The following is a 26,415-nucleotide window of genomic DNA, read 5'->3' on the forward strand; positions in this document are numbered from 1 at the left end:
TCATACATTCTTTGGACTTGGATGCCCTTTGATGTTAATGACATGATGAGTGAATGGGGAGGGCGGTGGGCACAGCAGCCAACTAGAGGCCTGAACTGTTTTCTAATGGTGACAGCCAGAGAGCATAAAAGAGATGACACATGTAGGGCAAAGTCCATAGTCTGACCTAAGACCTAAATTCCCTGGGGGAAACCCAGTGGCATTCTGCAGTATCATGGATACCATATGGCACAAAGTTGGCAGACAGATTGGACCTGTACCTGGAGCTACCACTTAACGGTTCTGTTAGCTGGGCCAACATACTGAACTACTGAGAGCCTCTGGTTTCCCCATATCTAAAAATGAAAATAATAATGGTGTCCTAACTGGGTTAGTTATCCTAACTGGATAATCGCACATGTGTGGAATTACTTCACAAAGCCTTGCATATAGGAAGTACCCAATAAATCACAGCTGTTTTAGATATCATGACCACTATCAAATCCTTGTGAAATCATTACTATATTGTCTGGATGCTAATACAAAAATCTGAAATTATTGGAGATCATAGAAACATGTGAAGACAACAGAAAATGGAGGAACTATCATTTGTTAGAGGGCTGGTGTGTGACAAGCCCAAAGCTTGATGTCCTCCTATGTCCATGATGGCATGTCATCCATCGTACAGAATAGCGCACACCTCGTTTTACTGTGCTTTTTCCATTGTGCTTTGCAGATATTATGTTTTTTTACAAATTGAAGGTTGATGGCAGCCCTCCATTGAGCCAGTCTATCAGCACACTTTTTCCAACAGCATCTGCTCACTTTGTGTCCCTGTCACATTTTGATAACTCTCACACTATTTCCAACTTCTCCATTATCATATTTGTTATGGTGATCTGTGGCCCGCGATGACAGCTCACTGAAAGCTCAGAGGGTGGCTAGCATTTTTTGGCAACAAAATATTTTTAATTAAGGTACATACATTTTTTTAGACATAATGCCATTTATTAGACAATGGCATAGTGTCAACATAACTTTGATACACACTGGGAAATCGGAACCTTCAGTGGACCCACTTTATTGCAATAAATGCTTTATCACGGTGGTCTGGAATCAAACACACTATCTTCACAGTGTGCCTGCATTATCACTCCCATCTGCATACAAGGAATCGGAAGCCCAGGGAGATTACGTAGCTGCGTGGTGTCACACAGCTGGAAGGAGCAGAATCAACAGTGTGAAGAAAGAGGGAAGGAAGGGAAGGACCAGCCCATCAGAGTTTAGCCCGATGGCCACTCGGAAACAGTACAGTAGAGACAGTCTAAGACACCCCAAGTCAAAATGAAACTTACGGATGCAGCCGTGGGGAGCATCGACTGGAACACCATAAGGGCGGTAATAACCTTTAGCACAGTTTTCACAGTTTATACCAGCTGTGTTATGCTAGAAAGAAATGAAAGAAATTTAGAAAGAAGAGTACTGGAACAGGCCATACCTTGTGCTATCCATCTGGTGAAACCATTCTGTCATACATGATTGTAATTTCAAAGTCAAAAATATAAGCGTTTATCTTGACTTTGAGTCTCCAAGATTTACCAAGGGCATTGGCATACAGGTGACTGTGGATGTTTTTTTCCCCCACTGAAAGAGAAAATGAGGGTCAGTTCCATGAACTAGCCAGCTTGGGTTTTCCTCTCTACCACAGAATTTGCTCCAGGAAGCACCTGACATTTCAGTGAGAAAAGACTCAAGAGCATTATTCTCCCTAGTTTCAATCAGAAGGAGTGAGTCGATAACAAATCACCCTTAGGTTTAACCCAGGGAATAAAGGGCCATGTGTGTATTTTTATCTTCCCCGATCTTGGAAGAGATCACACACACAGATCCTCTTGTCATCCTGATTTTATCTGTGCTTTAGTCCTGAAACCATTCCAGACACTTCTGTTATATGAAGGGAAATGTAGGTGAGAGTCTCAAGCTCAGAGCTTATTTTAAAGTACAATACTAGGCGGGTTTTTATATTTCATGGTTAATTGTCACAAATCAAATTGCCAACATGCATCATCAGTTTCCAAGAACTGCACACCATGGATCTAACTCAAGTCTGCCTCTTGTGCTCCCTAACTTGGAAAGAGTTAGAAGGACAGTGTTCTCTCATTAATGAAAAGGGAGGCAATAGGAAGTTAAAAACAAAGAACACTTTGATCTGAAAGGAGTCTGCATAGAATCAGAGTGGAGAACAAAGACCCTTTTCTGAATCCTCTCCCCCATTTTAGATGGTTTTATTAATTACAGATTTTTATTTATTACCACTCCTTATCCTGTGGGCTAAAATCTGAATTCACTTTAACGTTGAGGTCGAAAACCGCACTGGCCAGTTCTCTGACTAAACATTCGCATGCGCAAATAAGAAACAGCTGTGGTCCACCTCCCTTCCACCTAATGCCAATTAACCTCTCAACTCTTCCACTTGCCACTGTGACTTACAATAGGACATCAGGTTGACCCAGGCTCCCAAATTTTCCCCATTTTTAAGACACAAAGAACAGCAACAAATGATGGAATAATGCCTGTAGTTTACCTCCAAATCCTGGGTATTCTCTAGGACCTTCGCCTTCCCCTGAGGGCAACGACACACCACTTCACCCACTGATGCTATGGCCATGGTTGGACCAAGGAGGACCTGAGGACAGTGGTTGTTCTATATTTCTATAATGGAGGTGCTGGAGAAGCAACTCACTGGGAGGAACAGGTGCCTGAATTTGCATTTGCCTGACGCTTCACCCAAGCTGAGAAAACCTCAAGCCAAGGAGTGAGGTGGGTGCTGATGGAATCCACGCAGGAGATAAGCCTACCCTCACCCCCACCTCTTCCTTCAGCACCACATAGAGAGGCTTTCTACAGAACGCTCACCTAGAAAGCCCAGGCTCTGAAAATTGACAATAATCTAATTCCTCCAAGCATAACTTTTCTAAAAGGTTTTCCATCTTCAGGTAAACCCCATTCTCCCTTTTCCTCTCAATTCCTTGTCCACCATCTACAACACTGTTGCTGGCTTCCATTCCTGTGATGCCCAAGCACATGGAGACTATTAGCCTACTCACTGGCCACACTCTCTGGGAAGCCCCCTACCTGATTTTCCTTCTGAAGGCCAACAGGATCTGGCTTCTGTGACCTCTCTGACCTGTCTATCCCCGCTCATTGCCCTCCAGCCACACAGCCCCCTGGCTCCCTCCCAGGGCTTTTGCCCTGCCATCCCCTCTGCCTGGAATGCCCTCCATATATCACTTCTTCTTTATCTATTTCTCTATTGATGGACACTTGGACTGCTTCCATATCTCAGCTATTTTAAATGCTGCTATAAATGTCAGGGTCATGTATCCCTTTGAATTAATGTTTTTGTATTGGGGGGGATAAAAACCTAGTAGCGAGATTACTGGATTGTAGGTTAGGTCCATTTTAAACTTTTTGAGGAACCTCCATACTGTCTTCCATAGTGACGACACAAGTTGGAATTCCCACCAACAGTATAAGAGAATTCTTTTTTCCTCATCCTCACCAATACTTGTTTCTTGTGTTGTTGATTTTAACCAGTCTGACAGGTGTGAGGGGATATCTCATTGGGTTTTGATTTGCATTTCCCTGAGGATGAGTGATGTTGAGCATCTTTTCATGTGTGTATGGCCATCTGTAGGTCTTCTGTGGAGAAATGTCTGTTCATTCCTTCTGCCCATTTTTCTTTCTTTTTTTTTAAGATTTTACTTATTTATTTGAAAGAGAGAATAAGCAGGAAGGAGGGGCAGAAGGAGGAAGAGAGAAGCAGACTCCCTGCTGAGTGGGGAGCCTGATGCAAGGATTGATCCCAGGACCATGAGATCATGACCTGAGCTCAAGGCAGATGCTTAACCAACTGAGCCACCCAGGTATCCCTTGCATTTTTCAATTATATTATTTGTTTTTTGGGTGCTGAGTTGTATGAATTTTTTTTATATATTTTACATATAAACCCTTTATCAGATATGTCACTTGCAAACACTTTCTCCCATTCTGTAGGCTCCCTTTCAGTTTTGTTGATTGTTCCCTTTGTTGTGCAAAAGCTTTTTATTTACACGTAGACTGAATACTTTATTTTTGCCTTTATTTTCCTTTCAGAAGACATATCTATAAAAATGTTGTTACTGAGGGCACCTGGGTGGCTCAGGGGGTTGAGCATCTGACTCTTGATTTCAACTCAGGTCATGAACTCAGTGTCACGAGATTAAGCCCTACATCAGGCTCTATGATGGGCATGGAGACTGCTTAAAATTCTCCCTCTCCCTCTCCCTCTGCCCTCCCGCTGCTCGTGCTCCCTCTCTCTCTCTCTCTCTCTCTCTCACACACACACACACACAAACGTTGCTACAATCAATGTTAAAGAAATTAATACCTGCGCTCTCTCCTAGAGCTTTTATGGTTTCAGGTATCACATTTAGGTTTTTAATTCATTTTGTGTTTATTTTTGTGTATGGTGTTAAAAAGTGTCCAGTTTCATTCTTTTGCATGTAGCTGTCCAGTATTCCTAACATCATTTGTCATAGACAAATTCTGTGCCGTTGGTTGTTATTTCTCCTCTCATTTGTGATTCTGTTTACGTGAGTCCTTTTTCTTTTTTCCCCCTTTTTTTTTTTTATGAGTCTGGCTAGAAATATTAGAATGAATATGTGTGTGTGTGTGCATGTGTGTGTGTGTGTGTGTGTGTGTGTATACAAGTCAAAATTTATATATCTATATATAGATATAGAGATAATATATTTTTTCAAAAGAACCAGTTCCTGGTTTCATTGATCTGTTCTATTTGTTCTGTTAGTTTTAGTTTCTATATCATTTATTTCTTCTCCAATCTTTATTATTTCCTTCTTTCTTCTAGTTTTGAGTTTGTTGTTCTTTTCTAGCTCTTTTAAATGTAAGTCTCAGTTGTTGACATTTTCTTGCTTCTTGATGTAGGCCCTCATCTTAGAACAGCTTTTGCTGCATCCCAAAGACTTTGGAACTTTGTCTTTTCATTTTTATTTGTTTCTATGTAATTTTTGATTTATTCTTTGATTTCTTGGTTGACCCATTCATTGTTTAGTAGTGTATTATTTAATCGCTGTGTATTTGTGTTCTTTCCAGATTTTTTCCTGTGGTTGATTTCTAGTTTCATAGCATTGTGGCGAGAAAAGATACATGACATGACCTCAAGCTTTTTTAATTTGTTGAGACTTGTTTTACGGCCTACCATGTGATCTATCTAGAGAATGTTCCATGTGCACTCAAAAAGATTGTGCATTCTGCTGCTTTGCAATGGAATGTTCTGAATATATCTGTTAAATCAATTTGGTCCAGTATCATTCCTTGTTGGTTTTCTGTCTGGATGATATATCCATTGACGTAAGTAGGGCAGAAAAGTCCCTTACTATTATTGCATTATTATCAATTGGTTCCTTAATGTTTGTTATTATCTGTTTTATGTATTTGAGTGCTTCCATGTTGGGTGCATAAATATTTATAATTAGTATATCGTCTTACTGGATTGTCCCTTTATTATTATATAGTGTCCTTCTTTATCTCATTATAGTCTATTTTGTCTGATATAAGTATTGTCTCCCAGGGTTTCTTTTGATATTCATTTGCATGATAGATAGATGTTTCTCTATCCCCTCATTTTCAATCTGCAGGTGTCTTTTGATTTGAAATGAGTCTCATGTAGGCAGCACATAGGTGGGTCCTGCTTCGTTATCCACTCTGTCACCCTATGTGTTTTGATTGGAGCATTAGTCCATTACATTGAAAGTAATTATTGATAGTTATATATTTATTGCCATTTTGTTACTTTTTCTTGTGTCATTTCTACAGTTTTTCTCTGATCCTTTTTTCCTTGCTCTCTTTCATGGTTTGCTGATTTCTTTGGTGACATACTTGAATTCCTTCTCTTTATTCTTTGCATATTATTACTGGTTTTAATTTGTCATTACCATTAGGTTTGTATATAACATCCTCTGCATATAGTAGTTACATGTAGCCAACGGTCCTTAAGTTTGAACCCATTCTTTCCTCCTCTCCCCTTCTCCACATTTCAGATTTATGGAATCATATTTTACATACTTTTATTTTGTGAATCCCTTGACTGATGTTTACAAATATATTATTTTCATACTCTCATTTATGGTCTTTCCTTTCTACTCAAAGAGCCTTCTTTAATATTCTTGTAAGTTATGAACTCCTTTAGTTTTTGTTTGTCTGAGAAACTCTCTCTCCTATTCTGAATGATAGCCTTGCAGGCTGCAGATTTTTCTCTTTAGCACTTTGAATATATCATGCCACTTTCCGCTGGCCTGCAAGGTTTTCTGCTGAAAAATCCACTGCAAGCCTTATGGAATGTCTCATATGTAACTGCTCTTCTTTCTCTTGCTGCTTTAAAATTCTCTCTTTATAACTATTTTTTTTCCATTTTAATTACCATGTGTCTTGGTGTGGACCTCCTTGGGTTGATTTTATTGGTGGATCTCTATGCTTCCTGGATCTGGATATCTGTTTCCTTCCCCAGATTTGGGATTTTTTTTCAGCTATTGTTTTTCAGATAAATTTTCTGCCCTCTTTTCTGTCTCTTCTTCTGGGATCCCTACAATGCAAATGTTATTATGCTGATGGAGTCACTGAGGTCTATCCTCACTTTGCATAATTCTCATTTCTCTCATTTGCTCAACTTGATTAATTTCCATTACTCTGCTCCCAGATCATTAATTCATTCCTCTGCTTCCTCAAGTCTGCTATTAGTTCCAATCTAGTGTATTTTTAAATCTCATTTAATGTGCTCTTCATCCCTGATTAGTTCTTTTTAATTTCTTCCATCTCTTTGTTAAGGGTCTCACTGATGTCCTCCACTCTTTTCTCAAGTCCTATGAGCATCTTTATGATCATTGCTTTGAATTCTCTATCCACCATATTACTTATATCCATTTTGCTTAGGTCTCTTGCTGTGTATTTTTTGTCCTATTCTTTCATTTAGGACATATTCCTCTGTCCCTTCATTTCATCGAACTCTGTCTATTTCTGTGTATTAAAAAAGTCAGCTACTTCTCCTACACTTGAAAGTAATGGCCTTATGAAGAAGAGGTTCTGTACTGCCCCGCAGTGCAGTGTCCCCCTTTCACCTGAACCTGGCACTTCAGGGTTATCTCCTATGTATGAAGCATGTGCCCTGTTTTTGTGGCTGTGTTGCTTTTTTCTTCAGCCCAGGCATCTGCAATGGCTCTCTTTGCTGTTTTGGGCAGTTTGGTCCTGGTGGTGTTATTGGGCCAGTCTGGGACCACCCTGAGCTAGTTGAGTAAGACCAGGAATTTGCCAGAGATGTAATAGCACCAAATCCCTGTGTTGCCCCATGAGAAGCTTCCACTGGTAGGCAGGGCCTGCAGTCACAGCAGGCCATTGCTGGGGCCTCCATCTGACTGATGTGTGTAGTTATCTTTCCCTCTCTCCAAGGTAAGAGTTACTTTGGAGTGGTGCTGGCCATCGTAGATGCTGCTTGCCTACTGCCAAGCCTATATCCTATAGGGGCTCTGGCCAAAAGTGTATTGGAGGGGGCAGAGCCCCCAAAGCACAGTGTGGGAGCAGTGCTAGCAAGCCTTGCATGCCATGAGAGGGGCCCTGCGGCATCAGGACTAAAGCAGCCCATCTGGTTCCACGGAAGCCAAGTGTGGGGTGGGGGGTACAGTGACAGTAAGCTTTGCGCTCCCCTGTCCTCTATAGGAGGAGCCCTGCAGAACTGGGTTTGAGGCACCATCCAAAGGGGTGGATCCATGGAAGCATAGTACAGGGTGGGTGTCTCAACCAGGTGGTGGTGCCAAAAAGCCTTTCATCCCCAGCTGGTACAAGAGGGGCCCTACCATGCCAGACTGAGGTGGGCTGTCCAGAGGGATGGACTGATGGAAACACAGCATGGCAGGGGGACAGGATGGGGGCAGCAGTGCTAGCAAGTTAGGTAGCTAGTCCCTCGGGGGCCTATGTGTTTACACTGGGGGCCAAGGGAGAAAAATGGCGCCTGCCAATTTCTTTGTTTATGAAGGAGTTCCCCAGTAATTTCTGTCAGCCTCCTGGACAGGCTCTGAGATGAGTAAATCACTCTCCCTCCCATATGCCCTAGGCGCCTTTCAGACTGCTGCTTCTATGCTGTATCTCCAGACTGCTGTGCTCTTTAAGGGCAGGGATTCAGCTTCCTCTTGCCCTTGGCACTCCCAGAACAGAACCTACTGATTTGTTTTTGTTTTTGTTTTTTTAATTCCAGGCTTTAAGTCCTGCTGATTGTAAGAACTCACAAAATCCAACCCCTCTGGTTTTCAAAGCCAAATGTTAGAGGGGATTCAGGTGTCATTACCACACCCCACCAACAACTGACAGTCCTGTGAGTGCATTTACTTCCCTGTCTCTGCCCTTCCTACCCTTTCCAGTGCAACCTCTTCTCTACACTTGGTTGTGGAGTTTATTCTGCCAGTCTTCAGTTTGCTTTCTGAGTTACTTACACTGCTGTGAGTCTTCTCTGGCTATAGCTGTGCTCTGAGGTGAGGCTAGGGTCCTCCTACGCCACCATTTTCCTCAGCCTGCTGATTGATTTTCAAATGTTCAATCAACCTTGCTTTCCTGGGATAAACCTTACTTATCTTAATATACTATCCTTATGCTATATTGCTGAAGGTCAGACTTTCCATGAGATATCATTTCTCTATAACCTGAAGAACTTCCTTTGCCATTTCTAGTGGTTCAAATATCTTGGGTAACGCATTCTCTCAGTTTGATTTATCAGAACATTTGTCCTTTTGCTTTCCTTGTCAAAGGCTATTTTTGCTAAATATAGAAATCTTGGTTAATAGTCCGTTCTTTTTTTTTTATTTAGCACATTTAAGGTATTTTCCACTGTCTTGTGGCCTCCGCAGTTTCTAATAAGTTCACAGTCATAGTTATGTATTGTTTTTCTCTACTTTCAAAATTTTCACTTTTTCTTTGACCCTGCTAGATTGACCCTGCTAAGCCCAGGAGTGGTTTTCCTTGTATTTATCTGGCTTGGGAGTCACTAAGTTTCTTGAATCCTAATCTACTGAAAAATTTGACAAATTTCTTGCCATTGTTGCTACCAACACCCCCGCTGCTTCTGCTTCTGCTTCTCTGGCTCCTCCTCCTCTTTCCACCTCCTCCTCCTTTTTTGCCACATTCTCTCTCCTCTCTTCTGGGACCCCAATTACATGTATGTTAGTCTTCTGCCATTGTCCCACAAGTTTGCAAGTTTCTATTCTTTTTTTTTTTAATCTTTTTCTTTCTTTTCTTAAGACTGGATAATTTCTATTGATATATCTTCAAATTTACTGAATCTTTCTTCTATTACCTCCATTCTGATATTAGCCCCATCCATAATCTAACATAATGTATTTTGTACTTATTTTGTACTAGAATTTTCATTCAGTCTTTTATAATTTCTAGTTTTCTCCTGATATTTCTTATATTTTCATTTATTGTGAACATATTTTTATTTATATTCTCAAGCAAAGTTATGATATCCTTAACTGCTTATTTCAACACCTAGGTAGTTTCAGGATTGCCTCTATTGATTATCTTTTTTCTTGATAATGGGTCACGATTTTTAGTTCTTCAAGTGTCAAAAAGTTTTGGCTGATATCCTGGACATAATAAATATTATGTTGTAGAGACATAATAAGTATTATATTCTGTAATATTCTAAAGAATATTGGATTTGTTTAGTTTTATGACATAATTAACTTGACTTTACCCAAACTGAAAACTGTAACTCTGTGTGCTAATTTAAATTTCATATAAATTATTTTGCCTTTGCCAATCTGTGAGTAGATGGCTCAGGGGTCAGCAAGAAACTTGGGAAGATTTTATACACAGAATTAGGGACTTTTTTTCTCTTTTGATTTCTTTTTTTCCTGGACTCCCTAGTCACTCTCCAAAAGTTGTGGTTATTCCATCCAAGGTCTAAACTCTTGTACTTCATGGCAGAAAGACCCTAGATTTTCTAGAGGAATTTTAGTTATACCACAAGGCACCAACTTTGGTCTGTCCTCTGGCTAAAAGTCAAAAACACATGTAGCTCACGCTACACTGATCCTTTTTGCCAAGCAGCAGCTTCCCTCTGGAAACTTCCTGTCCATATGTACTCCCCAGTGCCTTCAGATCATTGGTTGGGGGAAAGGGGACTTCCTGGTTTTTTGTTTTGTATTTTGTCTATAGTCTATAGTTATTATTTGTGGAAAGTTTGGATCCAGTTGGAGGTCCTAAGCCATAACAGAGGCAGAATTCTCTACTTTATTCATGGATTATGAATATAATAATAGTATATAGTATATAATATAGTATATAATAATATTATATAGTATATATAGTCTATATAGTATATAGAATAGTATAAGAGTTAATTATGCAGAGATATACACTTAAAATGGCTACAATGGTAGATTTTATGTTATGTATATTTCACCACAATAAAAAAATTTAAGTTAATTAAACAAGGCATTTTAGGTTGGAAAAAAATGCAATGAACCTAAACAAATTTCAATAATTTCCTAAGCAAAACAAAACAAAACAAAAAAAGCTTTCACAGAGCCACTATGCAAAAAAGGACTATATTGATGCTTTTCAGGAACAGCAAGGTATAAAACAGAGTATCTCTGAGAGAAGGAAGAGGAGGAACAAGATATTTTAAGGACACATTGAAGTGGCTTACTCCTTCATCTGGAGAAAGGATTCTATCTACACATTCCAGCCCAGTGCTTCTGCAACTTAAATGTGCCTATGAATCACCTGAGGGTCTTAAAGAGCACAGTCTTAAGATCCTGGGATCTTTCATTTGTGCACGAAATCTGTCATTTGTAAGGAACTTATGACTTATATTTTACTTGTAGTTTAATTACTTGCATTGACAAATGATACAAAATGGAGTGGAAGAAAGGTGGAAGATGGTGGGTTTCTAAGAATTTGAAGCTATTCCATATAAATGGGCATCTCCTGAAAAGAGCTTTTTAATGGTGCTTCCATATAAATGGGCTTCTCTTGAAAAGAGCACCTTTTAAATGGTAACATTAACAAAACATCCCTCTGAGAGCACAGAGTAAATATGGACCAAAGTCATGAGCATTACATCTTCCTCTATCATACATTCTTCCTCTATCATACATTCCTCTTGACTAATTTCTAGTGAACCTAACTGTTCTACAGAAGGGATGAAAAATCAGTGTTTCTTACTAAATGTCAATGGCAGACTTGATTAATTGATCATGATGTACCTCCTCATGGAGTCTAGATTCAGAATCTGTCTGAAAACAGGATTTAGGATCAGCACAGAAGTTGACACTTATTTGCCCTACTATCTTAGACCCTTTTACTACAAGATAAATAGCATCCTGAGTGACAGTGAGGGACTCTCCTCCCATTTAGGCAAAGACCTAAATGAAGAATCTAATCAACAGAATCTAGACAAAGATGTCTCAGTCCATTTTTATACCCAGCTAACAAGGACTTTTGTGTACAAAAGTAGAGAAATATTTACAGAAATGCTCTCAATTGCATATCACTTTATTAACATCTCCCTGGGAGTTTGGCTTAATGAATGCTCCTTTCCATACAGTGACATATTCACTTTGACCTAAATAGTGACTCACCTGACAATTAATGCAGACCCCTCCACCTGCATAGATGCCGTGGATATTCAAGCTGGCCTGCTGCCTCTCAACATCTGGGTCATAGTAACAGTCAAGGGCATGACCGTGGCAGTTGCATGCTGAAAAAGGCATTCTAAGTTAATATTCCATCATTACTATGTGACATTTTGCAAATTCCCCTCGAGAGTATTACCATTCATTGTGCCACTTTATTAAGTGTATTGTGGAACACCATATTCTCAGTGGAAAATTTTAGGAATTTTTACACAAAGATTCATCTATAACAATATGTGATTAACAACTTCTTTCATCTGATAATAAATGGGAGAGGTTTCTCTTTAAATACATATATATAATTACAACATATATGTGTGTGTGTATATTTCTTTTTTTTTAACAGCAAATTAAGATATACCAAAATCCCTATTAGACTTCATGCACAATGAGAATATTACTTCTACTGTTATTACTATTATTAACAAGAATAATTGAGCTCTTGGTACACTGTGAAAAGTGTTTTCTGTGCATTATCTCATTGAATCCATGCAACAAGTCTCTAACATAGGTACTCTTATCCCCAGAGCCCAAATGGGGAGACTGAGGCTTCAAGAGTTTAAAGCATGTCTCTAGTAAGAAAGGCAGAATCCTGACTTATATTTGACTCCAAAACCAATTCTCTCAGCTAATACTCCAAGTTTTTTTTTTTTTTTTTAATCTCAGCTCTATTTACAATAGCAATAAACTGGAAATAATCAGGTGGCTCAGTTGGTTGGGCTTAGGTCATGATCCCAGAGTCCCAGGATCGAGTCCCACATTGGGCTCCCTGCTCAGCGGGGAGTCTGCTCCTCCCTCTGACCCTCCCCCTGATGCTTTCTCTCTCTCAGATAAATAAATGAAATCTTTTTAAAAACCTGGAAATAATCCCAATGTCTGATACTAGGGAAATGGTAAGCAAACAACAGCATCTTTGCTTGACTGTCAGTTCTATGAAGGCAGGAGCAACTTGTGTCTTGTTTGCAGTAGAACCCAGTCCCCAGCACATAGTGAATACTCAGCAAACACTTGCTGGATACCCTTGAATCCACAGAATGACTACACCATGCCATCAAAAAGGATGCTAAAGGGGTTTTAATAAAATGGGAAAATATCTAAAATATCAAGTGAAAAAGAACAGGATATAAAATTGTATAAATAATTGCATAAGTAATTACATAAACAATCTAATATATATTAAATAATAATATTAGAGTATACAAGAAGAAAACACTAAAATGCCTAACAAAATATTAGTTGTTCTCTTTGGATAACAAAATTACTGGTGGTTCTACTTTTTTTAAAGAAAAATTTTTTTTACATATTTATTTATTTGACAGACAGATAACACAAGTAGCCAGAGAGGCAGGCAGAGAGAGAGGAAGACGCAGGCTCCCTGCTGAGCAGACAGCCCGATGTGGGGCTCGATCCCAGGACCCTGAGATCATGACCTGAGCCAAAGGCAGAGGCCTTAACCCACTGAGCCACCCAGGAGCCCCTTTACTTTTTTTAAATAATGTCCAAGTTATCTACAAATGTGGGAGGCCGCAATAAGGCTTGAGATGAAGACCAAACCAGGCCCTGACTTGTGCCTCCTTTAAAGTCCGAATAACCTAACAAAAGGTTTAGGACGGGAAAAGTTGAGTAGCACTGAGAAAGGGTCTGTGCTATGTGTTGTGCACTTGCCTACGTGACTTCCCACAAGCTTGCTAAACAAATGAGAACAATTCGGTTGGGGTCATAAGTTCATGGCTGGTCCTTGCTGCCCTAGAACAGCCCATAAATTACTTTCAGGTTTGCTGTATCAATTCAGAACAATTGTACTGGCATCAGCCATTTGGCATCACGAGGTCTGCTTATAGTCAAATGTGAAACTTATTATGGGAACTCGTGGTTGTTTAACTAGACACAGATGTATTGCTTCTTCTATTGTAATATCGCTATATATATGGCCTTAATGCTTTGAATAAACTTAGCACTGTTGGACATCTTCCTCAGTGCTCCGCCTGCCCCCATCTCTCTGCTTCTTGAGTTCTTTCCTTCATCCTCTTCCCCTCACGTTCCTGGTCGATTTGTCGCGCCAGCCGCGACATACAATGTATAATAATTAAAAATTTGAAAATAAAATTTAAAAGCCATCTAGGATTTTCATCATTGCCAAGATGAAAAAGATCTAACATGAGTAAAATTCTTCTTCTCTTTTAGAGAGAATATATATTCATTGCATTCCATGCAGATAAAAATTTCCAGGTCTTTCTAGTAATTTGTATGTTATATAATCAAATTCCCAGATAAATCTATTAGGGAAGAAGAGTGAATTAGAATTTCAAGTTGTTCTTTTTGTAACAGGCTGAGCACCTTCCTATTTTCATTTCTCCAGTGTGGTGCCATGATTTAAAAAAATTCAAGGCATTTATATTAACTACATTGGTTATTTCTCAAGAAACACATTCATTTTTGAATTGTGCTAATTCAAATGGAATTGAGAAAGCACTTAACAAATGGATCTTACTGGGTCTGATTACCATATGCTGGGTTTTTTTTTGTCATTTGTAATCACTTTGACAAGCGCAAAAAGCTTAACACTAATGAAAGGAAATTTTTAAAATTTTCCTATGTGCTGGAGTTAAACATGTCATTCACTGAAAGTTTCCACTAACCTGGAAAACTAACCAAATTGCTAATTTGGAGTTTGTGTGATAACACTCATTCAATCAAAATAGCCTAAATGGGTATTCAAAAGCACTGGAAGAAATAATTCCTGATTATTACCTCTGCTTCTTTCTGGTCCCATTCTACTTGGGGAGGGATGGGGAATCCCTGAGAAAGAACCTCTTAGCTATGACTATAAAGTGAGAACAGCCAACCAGCCAACATCTCTGGACCTAGAGATATACCTGACCATTCAGCTCGGGCAACATCAACACCTTGAGACAGTGTCAGAATCTAAGTGCCCTTGGAACTCCTCAGTAAAAATCCTTTTGAGTGTTTGCTAGTCATAGAAATCATATCAGTCTCATCTCTGAGTTACAAAAACCATTTGGCCAACAAGTGTTAAATAGACATTCCTCTTACATCACCTAGTTCAACAAATGTGCATCCAAATGATATTTTGGTCGTTTAAAGAAAGTAAATCCCTCTCCAAATTATTTGGAACAAATGGGCTGCAGTCTCCAAAGCCAATAACTAAAACAAAAGTATTTCAGCAACTGGAGTAAGTATGTGGCTTCCTAAGAAGATCAGTTTACAAGGGAATCTTCAGTTGGATCTCTTAGGGCTTATTTGTTTAAAAATAACAGTCTTCTTACTTTATATTACACCATAATTAAAAGCGGCCTCTCACCTTTGTTCCTTCTTTCTCAGGTCCCCTCTACCCTGTAGCCACCTCAATCCCACTGCAGTATCCCCTCCCTACCCCCTCCCACCCTCCACATCAATGCTTCCAGCTCTCTGTTCAGACACCAATCTCAAAAACCTTCTCCGGGCCTCCCTCCTCACAAGAGTTAGGATTCTGATCCAGTATCACCTCGTAATAAATGGTAAGGGTTTACAATTTAATAGTGGCTACATGATATTTTAGACTACTAAAAAGAGAGAGGCCAGCATTAAGTGAATGCTTAATACATATTCGTGATTATTACTGCTGTTATTTTTGTTCTCCTATTTGTATCTGAAATTTAGAATGGGGCCCTTTTACTTCCAGGCTGTGAGTTTTTCTTTACAATAGACAGACCTGAGTCCCTAAGACTGACAAGACACCACCCTCCCAACCTCCCATTCCCCCCTGCTCCTGGTCAGGGAGAATGGAAGGGAAGCATGGGCGGGGCCTCGGTCACAGGCGCTCCTCCCCCAGCGCTCACCTTCACACTCATTGCTCTGCTCCCACGTGGCGGGTCGCCAGCGCCTCTGGTGGTACCCCGCACAACAGCGGTCACACGTCTTCCCACAGGTATGGTGTTGGCAGTCACACTGAAACCTGGGCATGTGGCCAAGCACATCTCAGTTATTCAAAAGTTTTGATTAAGATCATTTGTTCCTGGATGAGACACTGACAGTCAAAGGCACCATTCATGTAGCAATTATGAGAACAAAGCACTTTGCATACATTATTAGTCCAAGTCTCCCTCTCATCCTGCTTAGTGTCTCTATTGTGTAGCTGCTGACACTGAGATTCCAAGACACAAAAACATCTGCCAAAGGTCAGGTGATGGTAAGTGGAGACCCAGACTTCAAACCTAAGTTTGTCTTGACTACAGAGTTCCAGATCTTTCTTCTCTATCACCTTCCATAACAGGAAAATGAACACGGGAGCAAGCAAGTGCTGAGTTGACTGGGAAGTGCTGGGTATCACGTCTTCACGAAGATCTGGAGCAGTCCTGTGAGGAAGGTCTGCTCAGGTCTCTTGCTCTCAGCCTGGGGTCATGCATGGAGATTCACCAAACCCGAGAGCCTATCTCAGAGGACCCTGCTCCAGGATGCTGCCCCAGCTCCAACAAACAGCTCCTTACAAGGCCAAAAACAGATTACTCAGCTAGGCAGAGAGGGAACAATACAAAAATCTACCTGCTATTATACATCTGCACTAAAACCATTCCAGGTTAAAATGAAATTGTTGCCATGGCACTGGGTTAGAACCCCCCAAGTGCTGAGCTCTCACTTATCTGTGCTTTTTTAAAAGAGGATTCAAAACAGTTGTCTAAGGCTGTGCCTATGGTGATTTGATCAACTCTTCTAAGGGGGGTTGGGAGGATGGCATATATTCAGTTACACTCCAAAGGGAAGGTGTCACGTCTCCCAGCTCAGCTGCCTGTTAAGGCAAACGGACACAGATTTTACTGAGAGCACAGAACAGCTGGCATCCAAATGGACTTTGGTCAGAGAGACTACTTCAGCTTGTTGCCAATAAAGCATATGCATAAACTGAACTGAAATAATTATTTAGGGAATATTGCTTGAAGAACATAGGATCCAGCTACTCTCACAGAAAGATTAAAATTGAAGGCAGAAAAAGAAAGATGGGTACTAGTTTGAATCATACTGGTATCATCCACAAATAATTGCTTTTTCTGATTCATTCTCAACCTAGGCTGATAGTTGAAACAGAAAACTCATCCTTGGGATGCTTGGGTGGCTCAGTTGGTTAAGCTTCTGCCTTCGGCTTGGGTCATGATTCTAGGGTCTTGGGATCAAGCCCTGCATCGGGCTCGCTGCTCAGTGGAGAGCCTGTTTCTCTCTCTCCCTCTGCCTGCCACTCTGCTTACTTGGGCTCTCTATCTCTCTGTCAAATAAATAAATAAAATCTTTAAAAAAAGAAAAGAAAAGACAACTCATCCTTGCCTCTGCTGTAAGGATGTTATTGAAGAAGTTGCTGACTAGAGAATCCACTTCCTGGTGATCACCTCACAGCACTCCCAGAGAAATTTCTTACCTGATCCTAGTGTCAACATCATGCTCCTAAACAACTGATCACTTTTTAGATTATGAGTACAGTGAAATAAGGAAGTAGGTAGGTTTCCCCTTTTGAGTTGACTGCTAGGAAGCTCAGAATTAAATCTGGGATCCATCCACGTTTCCATGAACCAACTCATCACGGTAGACATGCTTAATTCAAGCCCTCTTCTGCCTCTTCATGGGTTCTACTTGGTTAGCAACTAAATTTTCTGATTGCCAGCCTTTGCTCCCTCCATTAAGTCACTGCATCCCCTTAAATATGTTATAAGATTTTTGTCCTTTAACCTTGGCCCAACAACTTCTTGCTAGACATGTCTCCAAAGGCAAGAGAAACAAAAGCAAAAATGAACTATTGGGACCTCATCAAAATAAAAAGATTTTGCATAGCAAAGGAAACAGTTGACAAAACTAAAAGGCAACCTACAGAATGGGAAAAGATATTTGCAAATATCTTATCAGATAAAAGGCTGGTATCCATAACCAATAAAGAATTTATCAAACTCAACACTCAAAAAACCAAAACAACCCCGTTCTGAAATGAGCAGAAGACAAGAACAGACAATTCTCCAAAGAAGATATACAAATGGCCAATAGACACTTGAAAAGATGCTCCACATCACTCGGCATCAGGGAAATACAAATCAAAACCACAATAAGATACCACCTCACGGGCGCCTGGGTGGCTCAGTGGGTTAAAGCCTCTGCCTTCGGCTCGGGTCATGGTCCCGGGATCCTGGGATCGAGTCCCGCATCGGGCTCTCTGCTCAGCAGGAAGCCTGCTTACCTTCCTCTCTCTCTGCCTGCTTCTCTGCCTACTTGTGATCTCTGTCTCTCAAATAAATAAATAAAATCTTAAAAAAAAAAAAAGATACCACCTCACACCCATCAGAATGGCTAAAATTAACAAGACAGGAAATAACAGATGTTGGCGAGGATAGGGAGAAAGGGGAACCCTCCTACACACTGTTTGTGAGAATGCAAGCTGGTGCAGCCACTCTGGACAACAGTATGGAGGTCCCTCAAAAAGTTGAAAATAGAGCTACCTGCAACCAGCAACTGTCCTACTTAGTATTTATCCAAAGGATATGAACACAGTGAATCAAAGGGGTACCTGCACCCCAATATTTATATCAGCGGTGTCCACAATAGCCTAAATATGGAAAGAGCCCAAACATCCATCAACAGATGAATGGACAAAGAAGATGTGGTATATGTATATGCAATGGAATATTACTCAGCCATCATAAAGAATGAAATCTTGCCATTTGCAATGAGGTGGGTGGAACTAGAGGGTATTATGCTAGGCGAAATAAGCCAGTCAGAGAAAGACAAATACCATATGATTCACTCATGTGTAGAATTTAAGAAACAAAACAGATGAGCAGAGGAAGGGAAGAAAAAAAGGAAGATGAAAATTGAGAGGGAGGCGAACCATAAGAAGCACTGAACTCTAGCAAACAAACTGAGTGCTGCTAGAGCAGAGAGGGATGGGGAGAAGGGATAATTGGGTGATGGGCATTAAGGCAGCACTTGATGTAATGAGGATGGGGTGTTATATGCAACTGATGAGTCACAAATTCTACCTTTGAAATGAATTTTTTTTAAAGATTTATGTATTTACTTATTTGACAGAGATCACAAGTAGGCAGAGAGGCAGGCAGAGAGAGAGGGGGAAGCAGGCTCCCTGCTGAGCAGAAAGCCCGATGTGGGGCTCGATCCCAGGACCCTGGGATCATGACCCGAGCCGAAGGCAGAGGCTTAACCCACTGAGACACCCAGGTGCCCCTGAAACTAATATTTTAAAAATTTTAAGATTTTTTTTTCTATTCATGGGTGTGGATATCCTCAGCATTTGCATGAATAAACCTGTTGGGCAGAAGCGAACCAACAAGCAGTGGGAGGCAAGGCTGTTGTGTTGGTGTAAACTGAGACAAGAGGAGACAGTTTCTCTACTCACTGTGGTTTCTCACTCTGTACCACCCAGTATGGAACCCCTCCAGGTCTGCCAAGGTCAACAGGGCATGCCAGCCCTGCTACGCAGGAAGCTCAGACCTTCTCCAATGACTTCAACTCCTCTCCCACATGGTTCCATTTTGTCTCAGGCTAAGGGACATTAGACCAACCTCTTTTGCCCCCTCTCTCTCCAGCTCAGGACTTCTCTGATCTTAAGGCCCTACCCTCCAGGAGATGACAGATTAATCATGAATAAACTAGTGCTTGCCAGTTAAAGGCTAGTCCATTATTGGATTCATGATGCTATCCCAGCATGGCCGGACCCCCTGCAGGAGGGCTGACGACATTAGGGACTGCTGCTGGTCAGGGACCGGGCTCCACACTATGTAAGTTGGTAGCTGGCCCCTGTGCCTGAACGTGAGGCCCAATAATGTACAAACTTCATCCGGTTAACAGCAAAACATCTCCTGTCAATGCTACACTTGGGGAATCATAGACTCTAAACAAGACATTCAGAGATTACTGCTGTATCTCGCATCCAGTCATCTCCAGCCACAAGAGGTCCCTCTTGGGTTGATCACACGAGCGTATAAAGTTGCTGAACACTTAGTAGTTAATATCCGTGCATCTTATTGTATGTAAAGTAGACCTCAATAAAAAACAAAAATGGGTACACCCATGTTCATAGCAGCATCCTTCACTATAACCAAAAGGTGACAGGAACCTAAAAGTCCATCCACCGATGAATGGATAAGCAATATGGTATATACATAATAAAATATTACTCAACCTTAAAAAAGGAGATTCTAACACATGCTACAATGTAGATGAACCTTGAGAACATTATGTTAAGTGAAAGAAACCAGTTGAAAAAGACAAATATTGTGTGTTTCCACTTCTATGAAATACCTAGAGTAGTCAAATTGAGAGAGAAAAGAGGACGGTGGTTGCCAGGAGCTGGGAAAGGAAAAGAGTGGGGAGCTGCTGTTCAACCGGACTAGAGTTTCAATTTTGCAAGATGAAATGAGTTCTGGAGAGAGTTTGCACAACAATAAGAATGTACTTAACCCTACTGAATTTAAACCACTACCACTTAAAAATGGCTAACATAGTAAACTTTATATCATGTGCATTTTACCACAATGAAAAAAAATATTGAAAATGTATACCCTTTGGTATTATTAGCCCAGGGATGACAAAGAAGTCCCCCCCCCCTTGCCAACTCTAATCAATTATTTACGGTTGCCAGGGGCACAGTCTGGGGATGGGGGGCTGGGAGGATTTGGTGGCTGCATCCTAGATCATCCACTGAGCACTGTGATTGATTAGCCATGTCTGCTACAGGCTGGATAGAGCATGCGGAACCAAGGGCAGGGCCAGAGGAGGGGAGATATATACACGCCATTTATTTGTTGACAGTGAAACATTTCTAGTGAGGGCAAGAACTTACAGATATTTAATGGGATGCAAACCTCTACTGAAACAATGAGACTTATTCACAGCAAGGCTAAAAAATGTGTACAATGTACTTACAATTTTTCAGGATTGTTTGCACTGCAGTCTTGGGCATGGCCATTGCAAACACACCTCCCACCGATGCTGATATCCTTTATGCTGTAATAATACTTTTTAACAGAAGACGGAAATGTCAGTTTTACTGAAGAGCAACAAACTCTGCTTTACTAACCTGTAACTCAGGTCTTCACTGACCCTCTTCCCTTTCATCCTGTATTCTTGGGCATACCTTAACACATTGGGATGCAACTTCTCTTACAAAGTAAATGCATTCCTCAATCAAATGTAATCTCATACTACCAAGCTTGTGCATTTTTAAAAGTCAAATGCTTTAAATGCATGGAAGGAAATTGCTTGGAAAACGGGCAAGCCCTATAGTCTTTGGAAAAGGGTTAAGTGATCCCCAGATTACTCTTTTTAATGTAAATCTGGGTTCCATAAATCCAAAAATAATTTTTTTTTACCAAAACTAAATTTTTTAATCAAATTTTGCACCTACTATGGGCAGGCTCCAGGAAGGGAGAAAATATTTACAATGAGGGAGCAGATACAAGGCTGACACTGGCAGGGCTCACCGGCAATTGTAGAAGCCTTGCTAGCTCAAGGTTAATAAGGCAAAAGGCAGAGTACAAGTTCCAAAGGGCCAGAAAGAGCGAGCTTCAAACTCAGCTGAGCAACAGCCCCTACACCAGCCACAGCTATGGGAAACCATGTCATCCAGCAGGCACATCTCCAGCTAAAAACAACAGGTGGCAGTGTCCACCAGCTCCCTTACTTCCCAGACTTGGCAAATGCACAGAACCCAGAGAGAAATCTGGAGGGCACAGAAGGCTCTTTCTCATGAGGTCATGCTACCAATGAGAAGAGGACCTGTCGGCGAGGAGGTCTTTGACCTCACAAGGCAACAAGGTTTTTTTTATCTTTTAGTTGTTGTTGCTGTAATCCGTCACCTTAAAGCACTCTGTTCACTCAATGTAAGGGTTCTGTTCTGATTTCCACACTAAAAACTGTTAGAGTCTAAGGGTCCTGGCAACATCTTACTTAGTCTGAAGACACTAACAACCCCTCTTATTAAAGATTTTATTTATTTATTTGAGAGAGAGAAAAAGAGAGCTTGCACAGGCAGGGGGGAGAGGGAAAAGCAAACCCCCCTCTGAGCAGGGAGCCTTATGCAGGGCTCGATCCCAGGACTCTGGGATCATGACCTGAGCCGAAGGCAGAGGCTTTAACCCACTGAGCCACCCAGGCACCCAACAACCCCTCTTGTTAATATGGATAAATTCAGTATTAGAGGACTTTCTATGTCAAGTTAACACTAGAAGCTCTCATGCTAATCACCATAGAATTTTCTCTCTGTGCATGTGTTAAGGGCAGCAGCAGCAAGAGAGAGAAGCCCCCACACTTCACCCCAGAGCACAATGAGGGTGTGACAGGATAGCTGGTATGCTGTTTCTTCACTTAAAGAAACAACCTAGATTGGGATAAGGGGTCTCCAGATTATATGTGAGATGAGCCCCATAAAAACTTACTTTACAGAGAAGACTACGTTCACCTAAATGAAAAATGTACATACAAATACAAATCTTATAATGCCCCCCCGCAAAAAACAATGAAAGGGGGAAAAAAAAAGGCGGTGAGGCATATATGTGGCAAGACTCCAAAATATCTGGGTAGTGGAAACCCTGTCTGGCTACAGCTTACCAGAAAGCCCAGCTTTCTCATTCTGGGATCCAAGGTAGTCACCACCTACAGCAGCTCAGCAAGAGCTAGGGGGGAAGAGAATGCAGAGGACAGGCCACCCACACCCAAGATGAGTGGCCTTTCTGGAAAATGCTCAACACTGTAGCAAAATCCACTTTTCTGTTTGTCTTCCTCTTCCAACTCTCTGATACACCTACAGAGGAAGCCAAACTCTACAAGGTACACTGGGCATCTTCTATTCACCCTTCCAGGTCCACTCTCCAGGAACCTCTTTATCTTTCTCTTTCTGTCTTTTCCTCATGGCCTGAACTTTATGGACTACAACAAGGATGTCTTGTGCACTGGCTTCACATTGGGTTTGGCCAATGGGAGACACCAGTAAGACATCAAAAGGTAGGAGAAGAGTGAGCTCAAGATACTTAATCTGCTGGCTCCCCTTCTGCCCAGGAGACATGGGTACTGTCCTGACCCAGAGTGATAAATGTTCACCTAATGCAGTAGACAGCACTGGTGCTCACCAAAATGTCTCCTCCACTGTAGTGACATTTCATTACCCAGCCTCCTGCCACACCACCAATTCCTGCCAATGGAGGTGACCTGTGTGGTCAGGAGCCGGTGGGTCTTCTCTAGGTTCTACTCTTTCCTCATCTACTGACCATATGCAGGGGATCTAAAGGAGGACTTTGAGGTCCTACAGGATGGCTGCACCTCTAGATAGAAAGAGCCTGGTTCCCTGAATGACCACATGGAGCTGATCCCACCTGCTGACCCACACTGGACTGTGACATGAGTGAGAAATTAATCTTTATTTTGTTAAGCCTCTGAGACTTGGGGTTATTTGTTATAATAGCAGACTAACTGATCTTTGTCTTTCATCCTCTTTGAATATTATGATTTTTCTACAACAACTGAACTTCAAAATTACATCTGGTATTTCGTACAAGAACAACTCCTGTGCCTACACTATTATTGGCCATAAAGATTACTTGAAAGATAATTAATTTGATAAGCAAAAATAGGTAACAAAAACTGCTCTGTATACACGTAGAAACACTACTTACTCGCCGAGTAACCGTTGGATCTCTCTGTGCTTTGGAGATGAGGTGTCCAAGAAGGGTATTGGTTCGCAGAAAACACAGGCGGATGTTTGTAGCCTTAGTGAACTCCCTCAGGGTGTGAGAGAAGGTGAAATTTTTTGCACCTGGTCGACCATTTATCAAGGACACCACAACCTAAAAACCACACAACACACACAGGGAAAAAAAAGTCCCTTCATGAAAATATAGCCACAAGTAACTAAAAATAACTCACATGTCCCAAAGCACTTGGTTTCTTTCTTTTTTTTTTTTTTTTTTAGAGATCACAAGTAGACGGAGAGGCAGGCAGAGAGAGAGAGAGAGAGAGAGGGAAGCAGGCTCCCTGCTGAGCAGAGAGCCCGATGCGGGACTCGATCCCAGGACCCCGAGATCATGACCTGAGCCGAAGGCAGCGGCTTAACCCACTGAGCCATCCAGGCGCCCAACACTTGGTTTCTTTGAGCCATTAGATGTTTGTTGGTGGTCTTGGATCTTGTTTATGTCTAAAAATATCCCTGCTAGTTCGGTCTTCCCTTCTTGTTCCTAGTTCCAAACTCTGGCAATCTCTCCCTACGACCTGGGCTCTCAAAAAATGTTATCATTTCTTTTTCATACCCTTTGTTCTATCAGTATAGTTATGGGAAGAGGAGGAGGAGGAGGAAGGGGGTGTTATGGGGTGGAAATCCTATGAAATGCTGAAAATATAATGTTAAAATCTATAAATATAAGAAAACAACTTTTGGTTACATCATAGAAATAAAGCTAAAGTTATCTAAAAACCTAAATGAGGTTGAAGAAAAGGAGCCTCTACATATAGAGTTGACTGTGGAGAGGACAAAAAAAAACCCTATATAAAACCCAGCGTTTTCATTTTAAAGCTTTCAGTGATGAAGTCTAAGTGCCAACAATTAGGGACACTCATCAATCACTAGAAGGTACTGGCTAGCGCTGCTCAAGAGAGTTCTCCTCAAAAAAAAAAAAAGAAAGAAAGTTCGTTCTCCTCACCTAAAATAGGGACACTGACACCCTTAAAGATGTTCATTTGAAACTCACTTCATGCTCACGATGGCCTCACAATTTCCATGGAATTCTTCTCTGATTTTCTCCATTCTGTTTTTTCTCATGTCACATAACAATAGCCTAGCTAACTTTACTGGGACCAATGCAACCCCAAAAGGACGGCAATTCTTTTCTCCTTTACAGATGGTGCCCACCCTGCCCGGAAGGACCAGGGATTTGTGCTATCACCTATCCCTCATCCCCTCACTCTTTTGGGGGATATGTATTTGTGAAGCAGTGGGAGGGGTCATCACCTCAATCACCAGCAACCAACTTTCTTTTTTTTTTTTTTTAAAGATTTTATTTATTTATTTGACAGAGAGAAATCACAAGTAGGCAGAGAGGCAGGCAGAGAGAGAGGAAGGGAAGCAGGCTTCCTGCTGAGTAGCGAGCCCGATGCGGGACTCGATCCCAGGACCCCGGGATCACTACCCGAGCCGAAGGCAGCGGCCCAACCCACTGAGCCACCCAGGCGCCCGGCAACCAACTTTCTAAACATTCCAACAGAAAAGATAGTTCAAGACCTGTGGGTCTTGAATCCAGAATCTTGACATCCAGAAAAGAAGTTGAGAGCTCAAATAGAATTTCCAATGTCAATTATGCCTCAATTTTAAAAAATTTAATTAATTAAAAAATTTTTTTAATTAAAAATTTAAAATAATTTCCAACCCAACTCATTCTGGGAGTCTTCAATGTGATTCCTTTGCTAGTTAGTTCCAAGTTCTAGTTTCTATTGTGATCTATTTTAGATTTTGAAAGTGCAAGTTTCACAATTATACACAATTTTATATCCTCGTGTTGATTTTGAATCTCAACTCCCTTCTCCCCATATCAACTTACCTCACCATTTTCCAAAGGTACAACCCGGGAATATTCAGTAGTACAAAGTACATCGTCATCTTGGGTGATAGCCATATTTGCCTCTTGCCCAAATTGTTCCAAACAATCTACTTTAGAGTCTAGGAAGAAAACATTTCAATACTATAAAGTAAAATATTATCATCTTATCATAAATCTCTTAAGGAATCTTATGTTTCCTTAAGAAAATATATCAGGAGGAAAGAACAGAGAAGCATTTAAAATTTTTAGACAAAATATTAGAATAAAGTTTTAATTCATGAAAGAAAATACCAAGACATTTTAGGCCACTTCCTTTTAATAGCAATGTTTGGAGATGTGGTTCTAATGCTTCACCCTTCATTAGGCACGTTTCCCTCTAAGGAGCATTCATGGAAAGCCCAGTACCTTTGTGAGCAAAACTCCCATCGCCTCAATTCATCATAGGGTTCAGAGACACTAACATTCTTCATTAGTTGAAGATGACATGATCGAGGTAAATAATGTGAAATGCAGGAACCATGAAGATGGAACTTAGTCCCTAATTCTATATAAAAGAAAAAAAGGACTGGAGCTACATCGCTTCTTATAGGTATATAAGTTATAGGTACATAGCTTCTTCCTAAATAGTGGCAAAAACTGTTATCATAAAAGGCAGTTCAACTTCAGTCCTGCATGTGTATCCTTGGAATTAATGCACACATGCTTGAGAAATAGGGACATCCTGAGAGCAACCTAGAGAGTGAAAACTGGCCAGTCCTTCACTGGGGAGGGTATGTGCTATGGTGAGAGCTGTGAATTATGTAAGACTGATGACTCAGAGACCTGTACCACTGAAACAAATAATGCATTACACATTAATTTTTTTAAAAGTGTTTAAAAGTGGTATATACATGCAAAAAAAAAAAAATGAAATTCCATGCTACAACATGGATGAACCTTGAAGAAATTATACCAGATGAAATAAGCCAGACACAAAAAGACAAATATTATATGATTCCATTTATATTAGATACTTACAATACTCAATTTTATAAAGACAGAAAGGAGAACAGTGGTTACCAGCAACTGAGGGAGGAAGTAAAGGGGAGTTATCATTTAAAGAGTACAAAATTTCAGTT

General features: G+C 40.8%; 1 protein-coding gene across 2 annotated transcripts in view; it reads right to left on the reverse strand.

The window, feature by feature from the left end:
• The window catches only part of LAMA3 (laminin subunit alpha 3), a 262,818-nt gene that overhangs the window by 168,660 nt on the left and 67,743 nt on the right, over positions 1 to 26,415 (reverse strand). For both annotated transcript variants that reach the window (XM_047697035.1, XM_047697036.1), the window contains exons 4-9: positions 25,298 to 25,416; positions 23,384 to 23,554; positions 20,640 to 20,731; positions 15,563 to 15,678; positions 11,670 to 11,788; positions 1,335 to 1,425 (exon numbers count right to left, since the gene is read on the reverse strand). In XM_047697035.1, coding sequence (XP_047552991.1) covers positions 1,335 to 1,425; positions 11,670 to 11,788; positions 15,563 to 15,678; positions 20,640 to 20,731; positions 23,384 to 23,554; positions 25,298 to 25,416 — 708 coding nt within the window. The remainder of the gene's footprint in view (positions 1 to 1,334; positions 1,426 to 11,669; positions 11,789 to 15,562; positions 15,679 to 20,639; positions 20,732 to 23,383; positions 23,555 to 25,297; positions 25,417 to 26,415) is intronic.

The sequence above is a fragment of the Lutra lutra genome, chromosome 12 (genome assembly GCF_902655055.1).
Source record: "Lutra lutra chromosome 12, mLutLut1.2, whole genome shotgun sequence".
NCBI classification, from domain to species: Eukaryota; Metazoa; Chordata; class Mammalia; order Carnivora; family Mustelidae; genus Lutra; species Lutra lutra.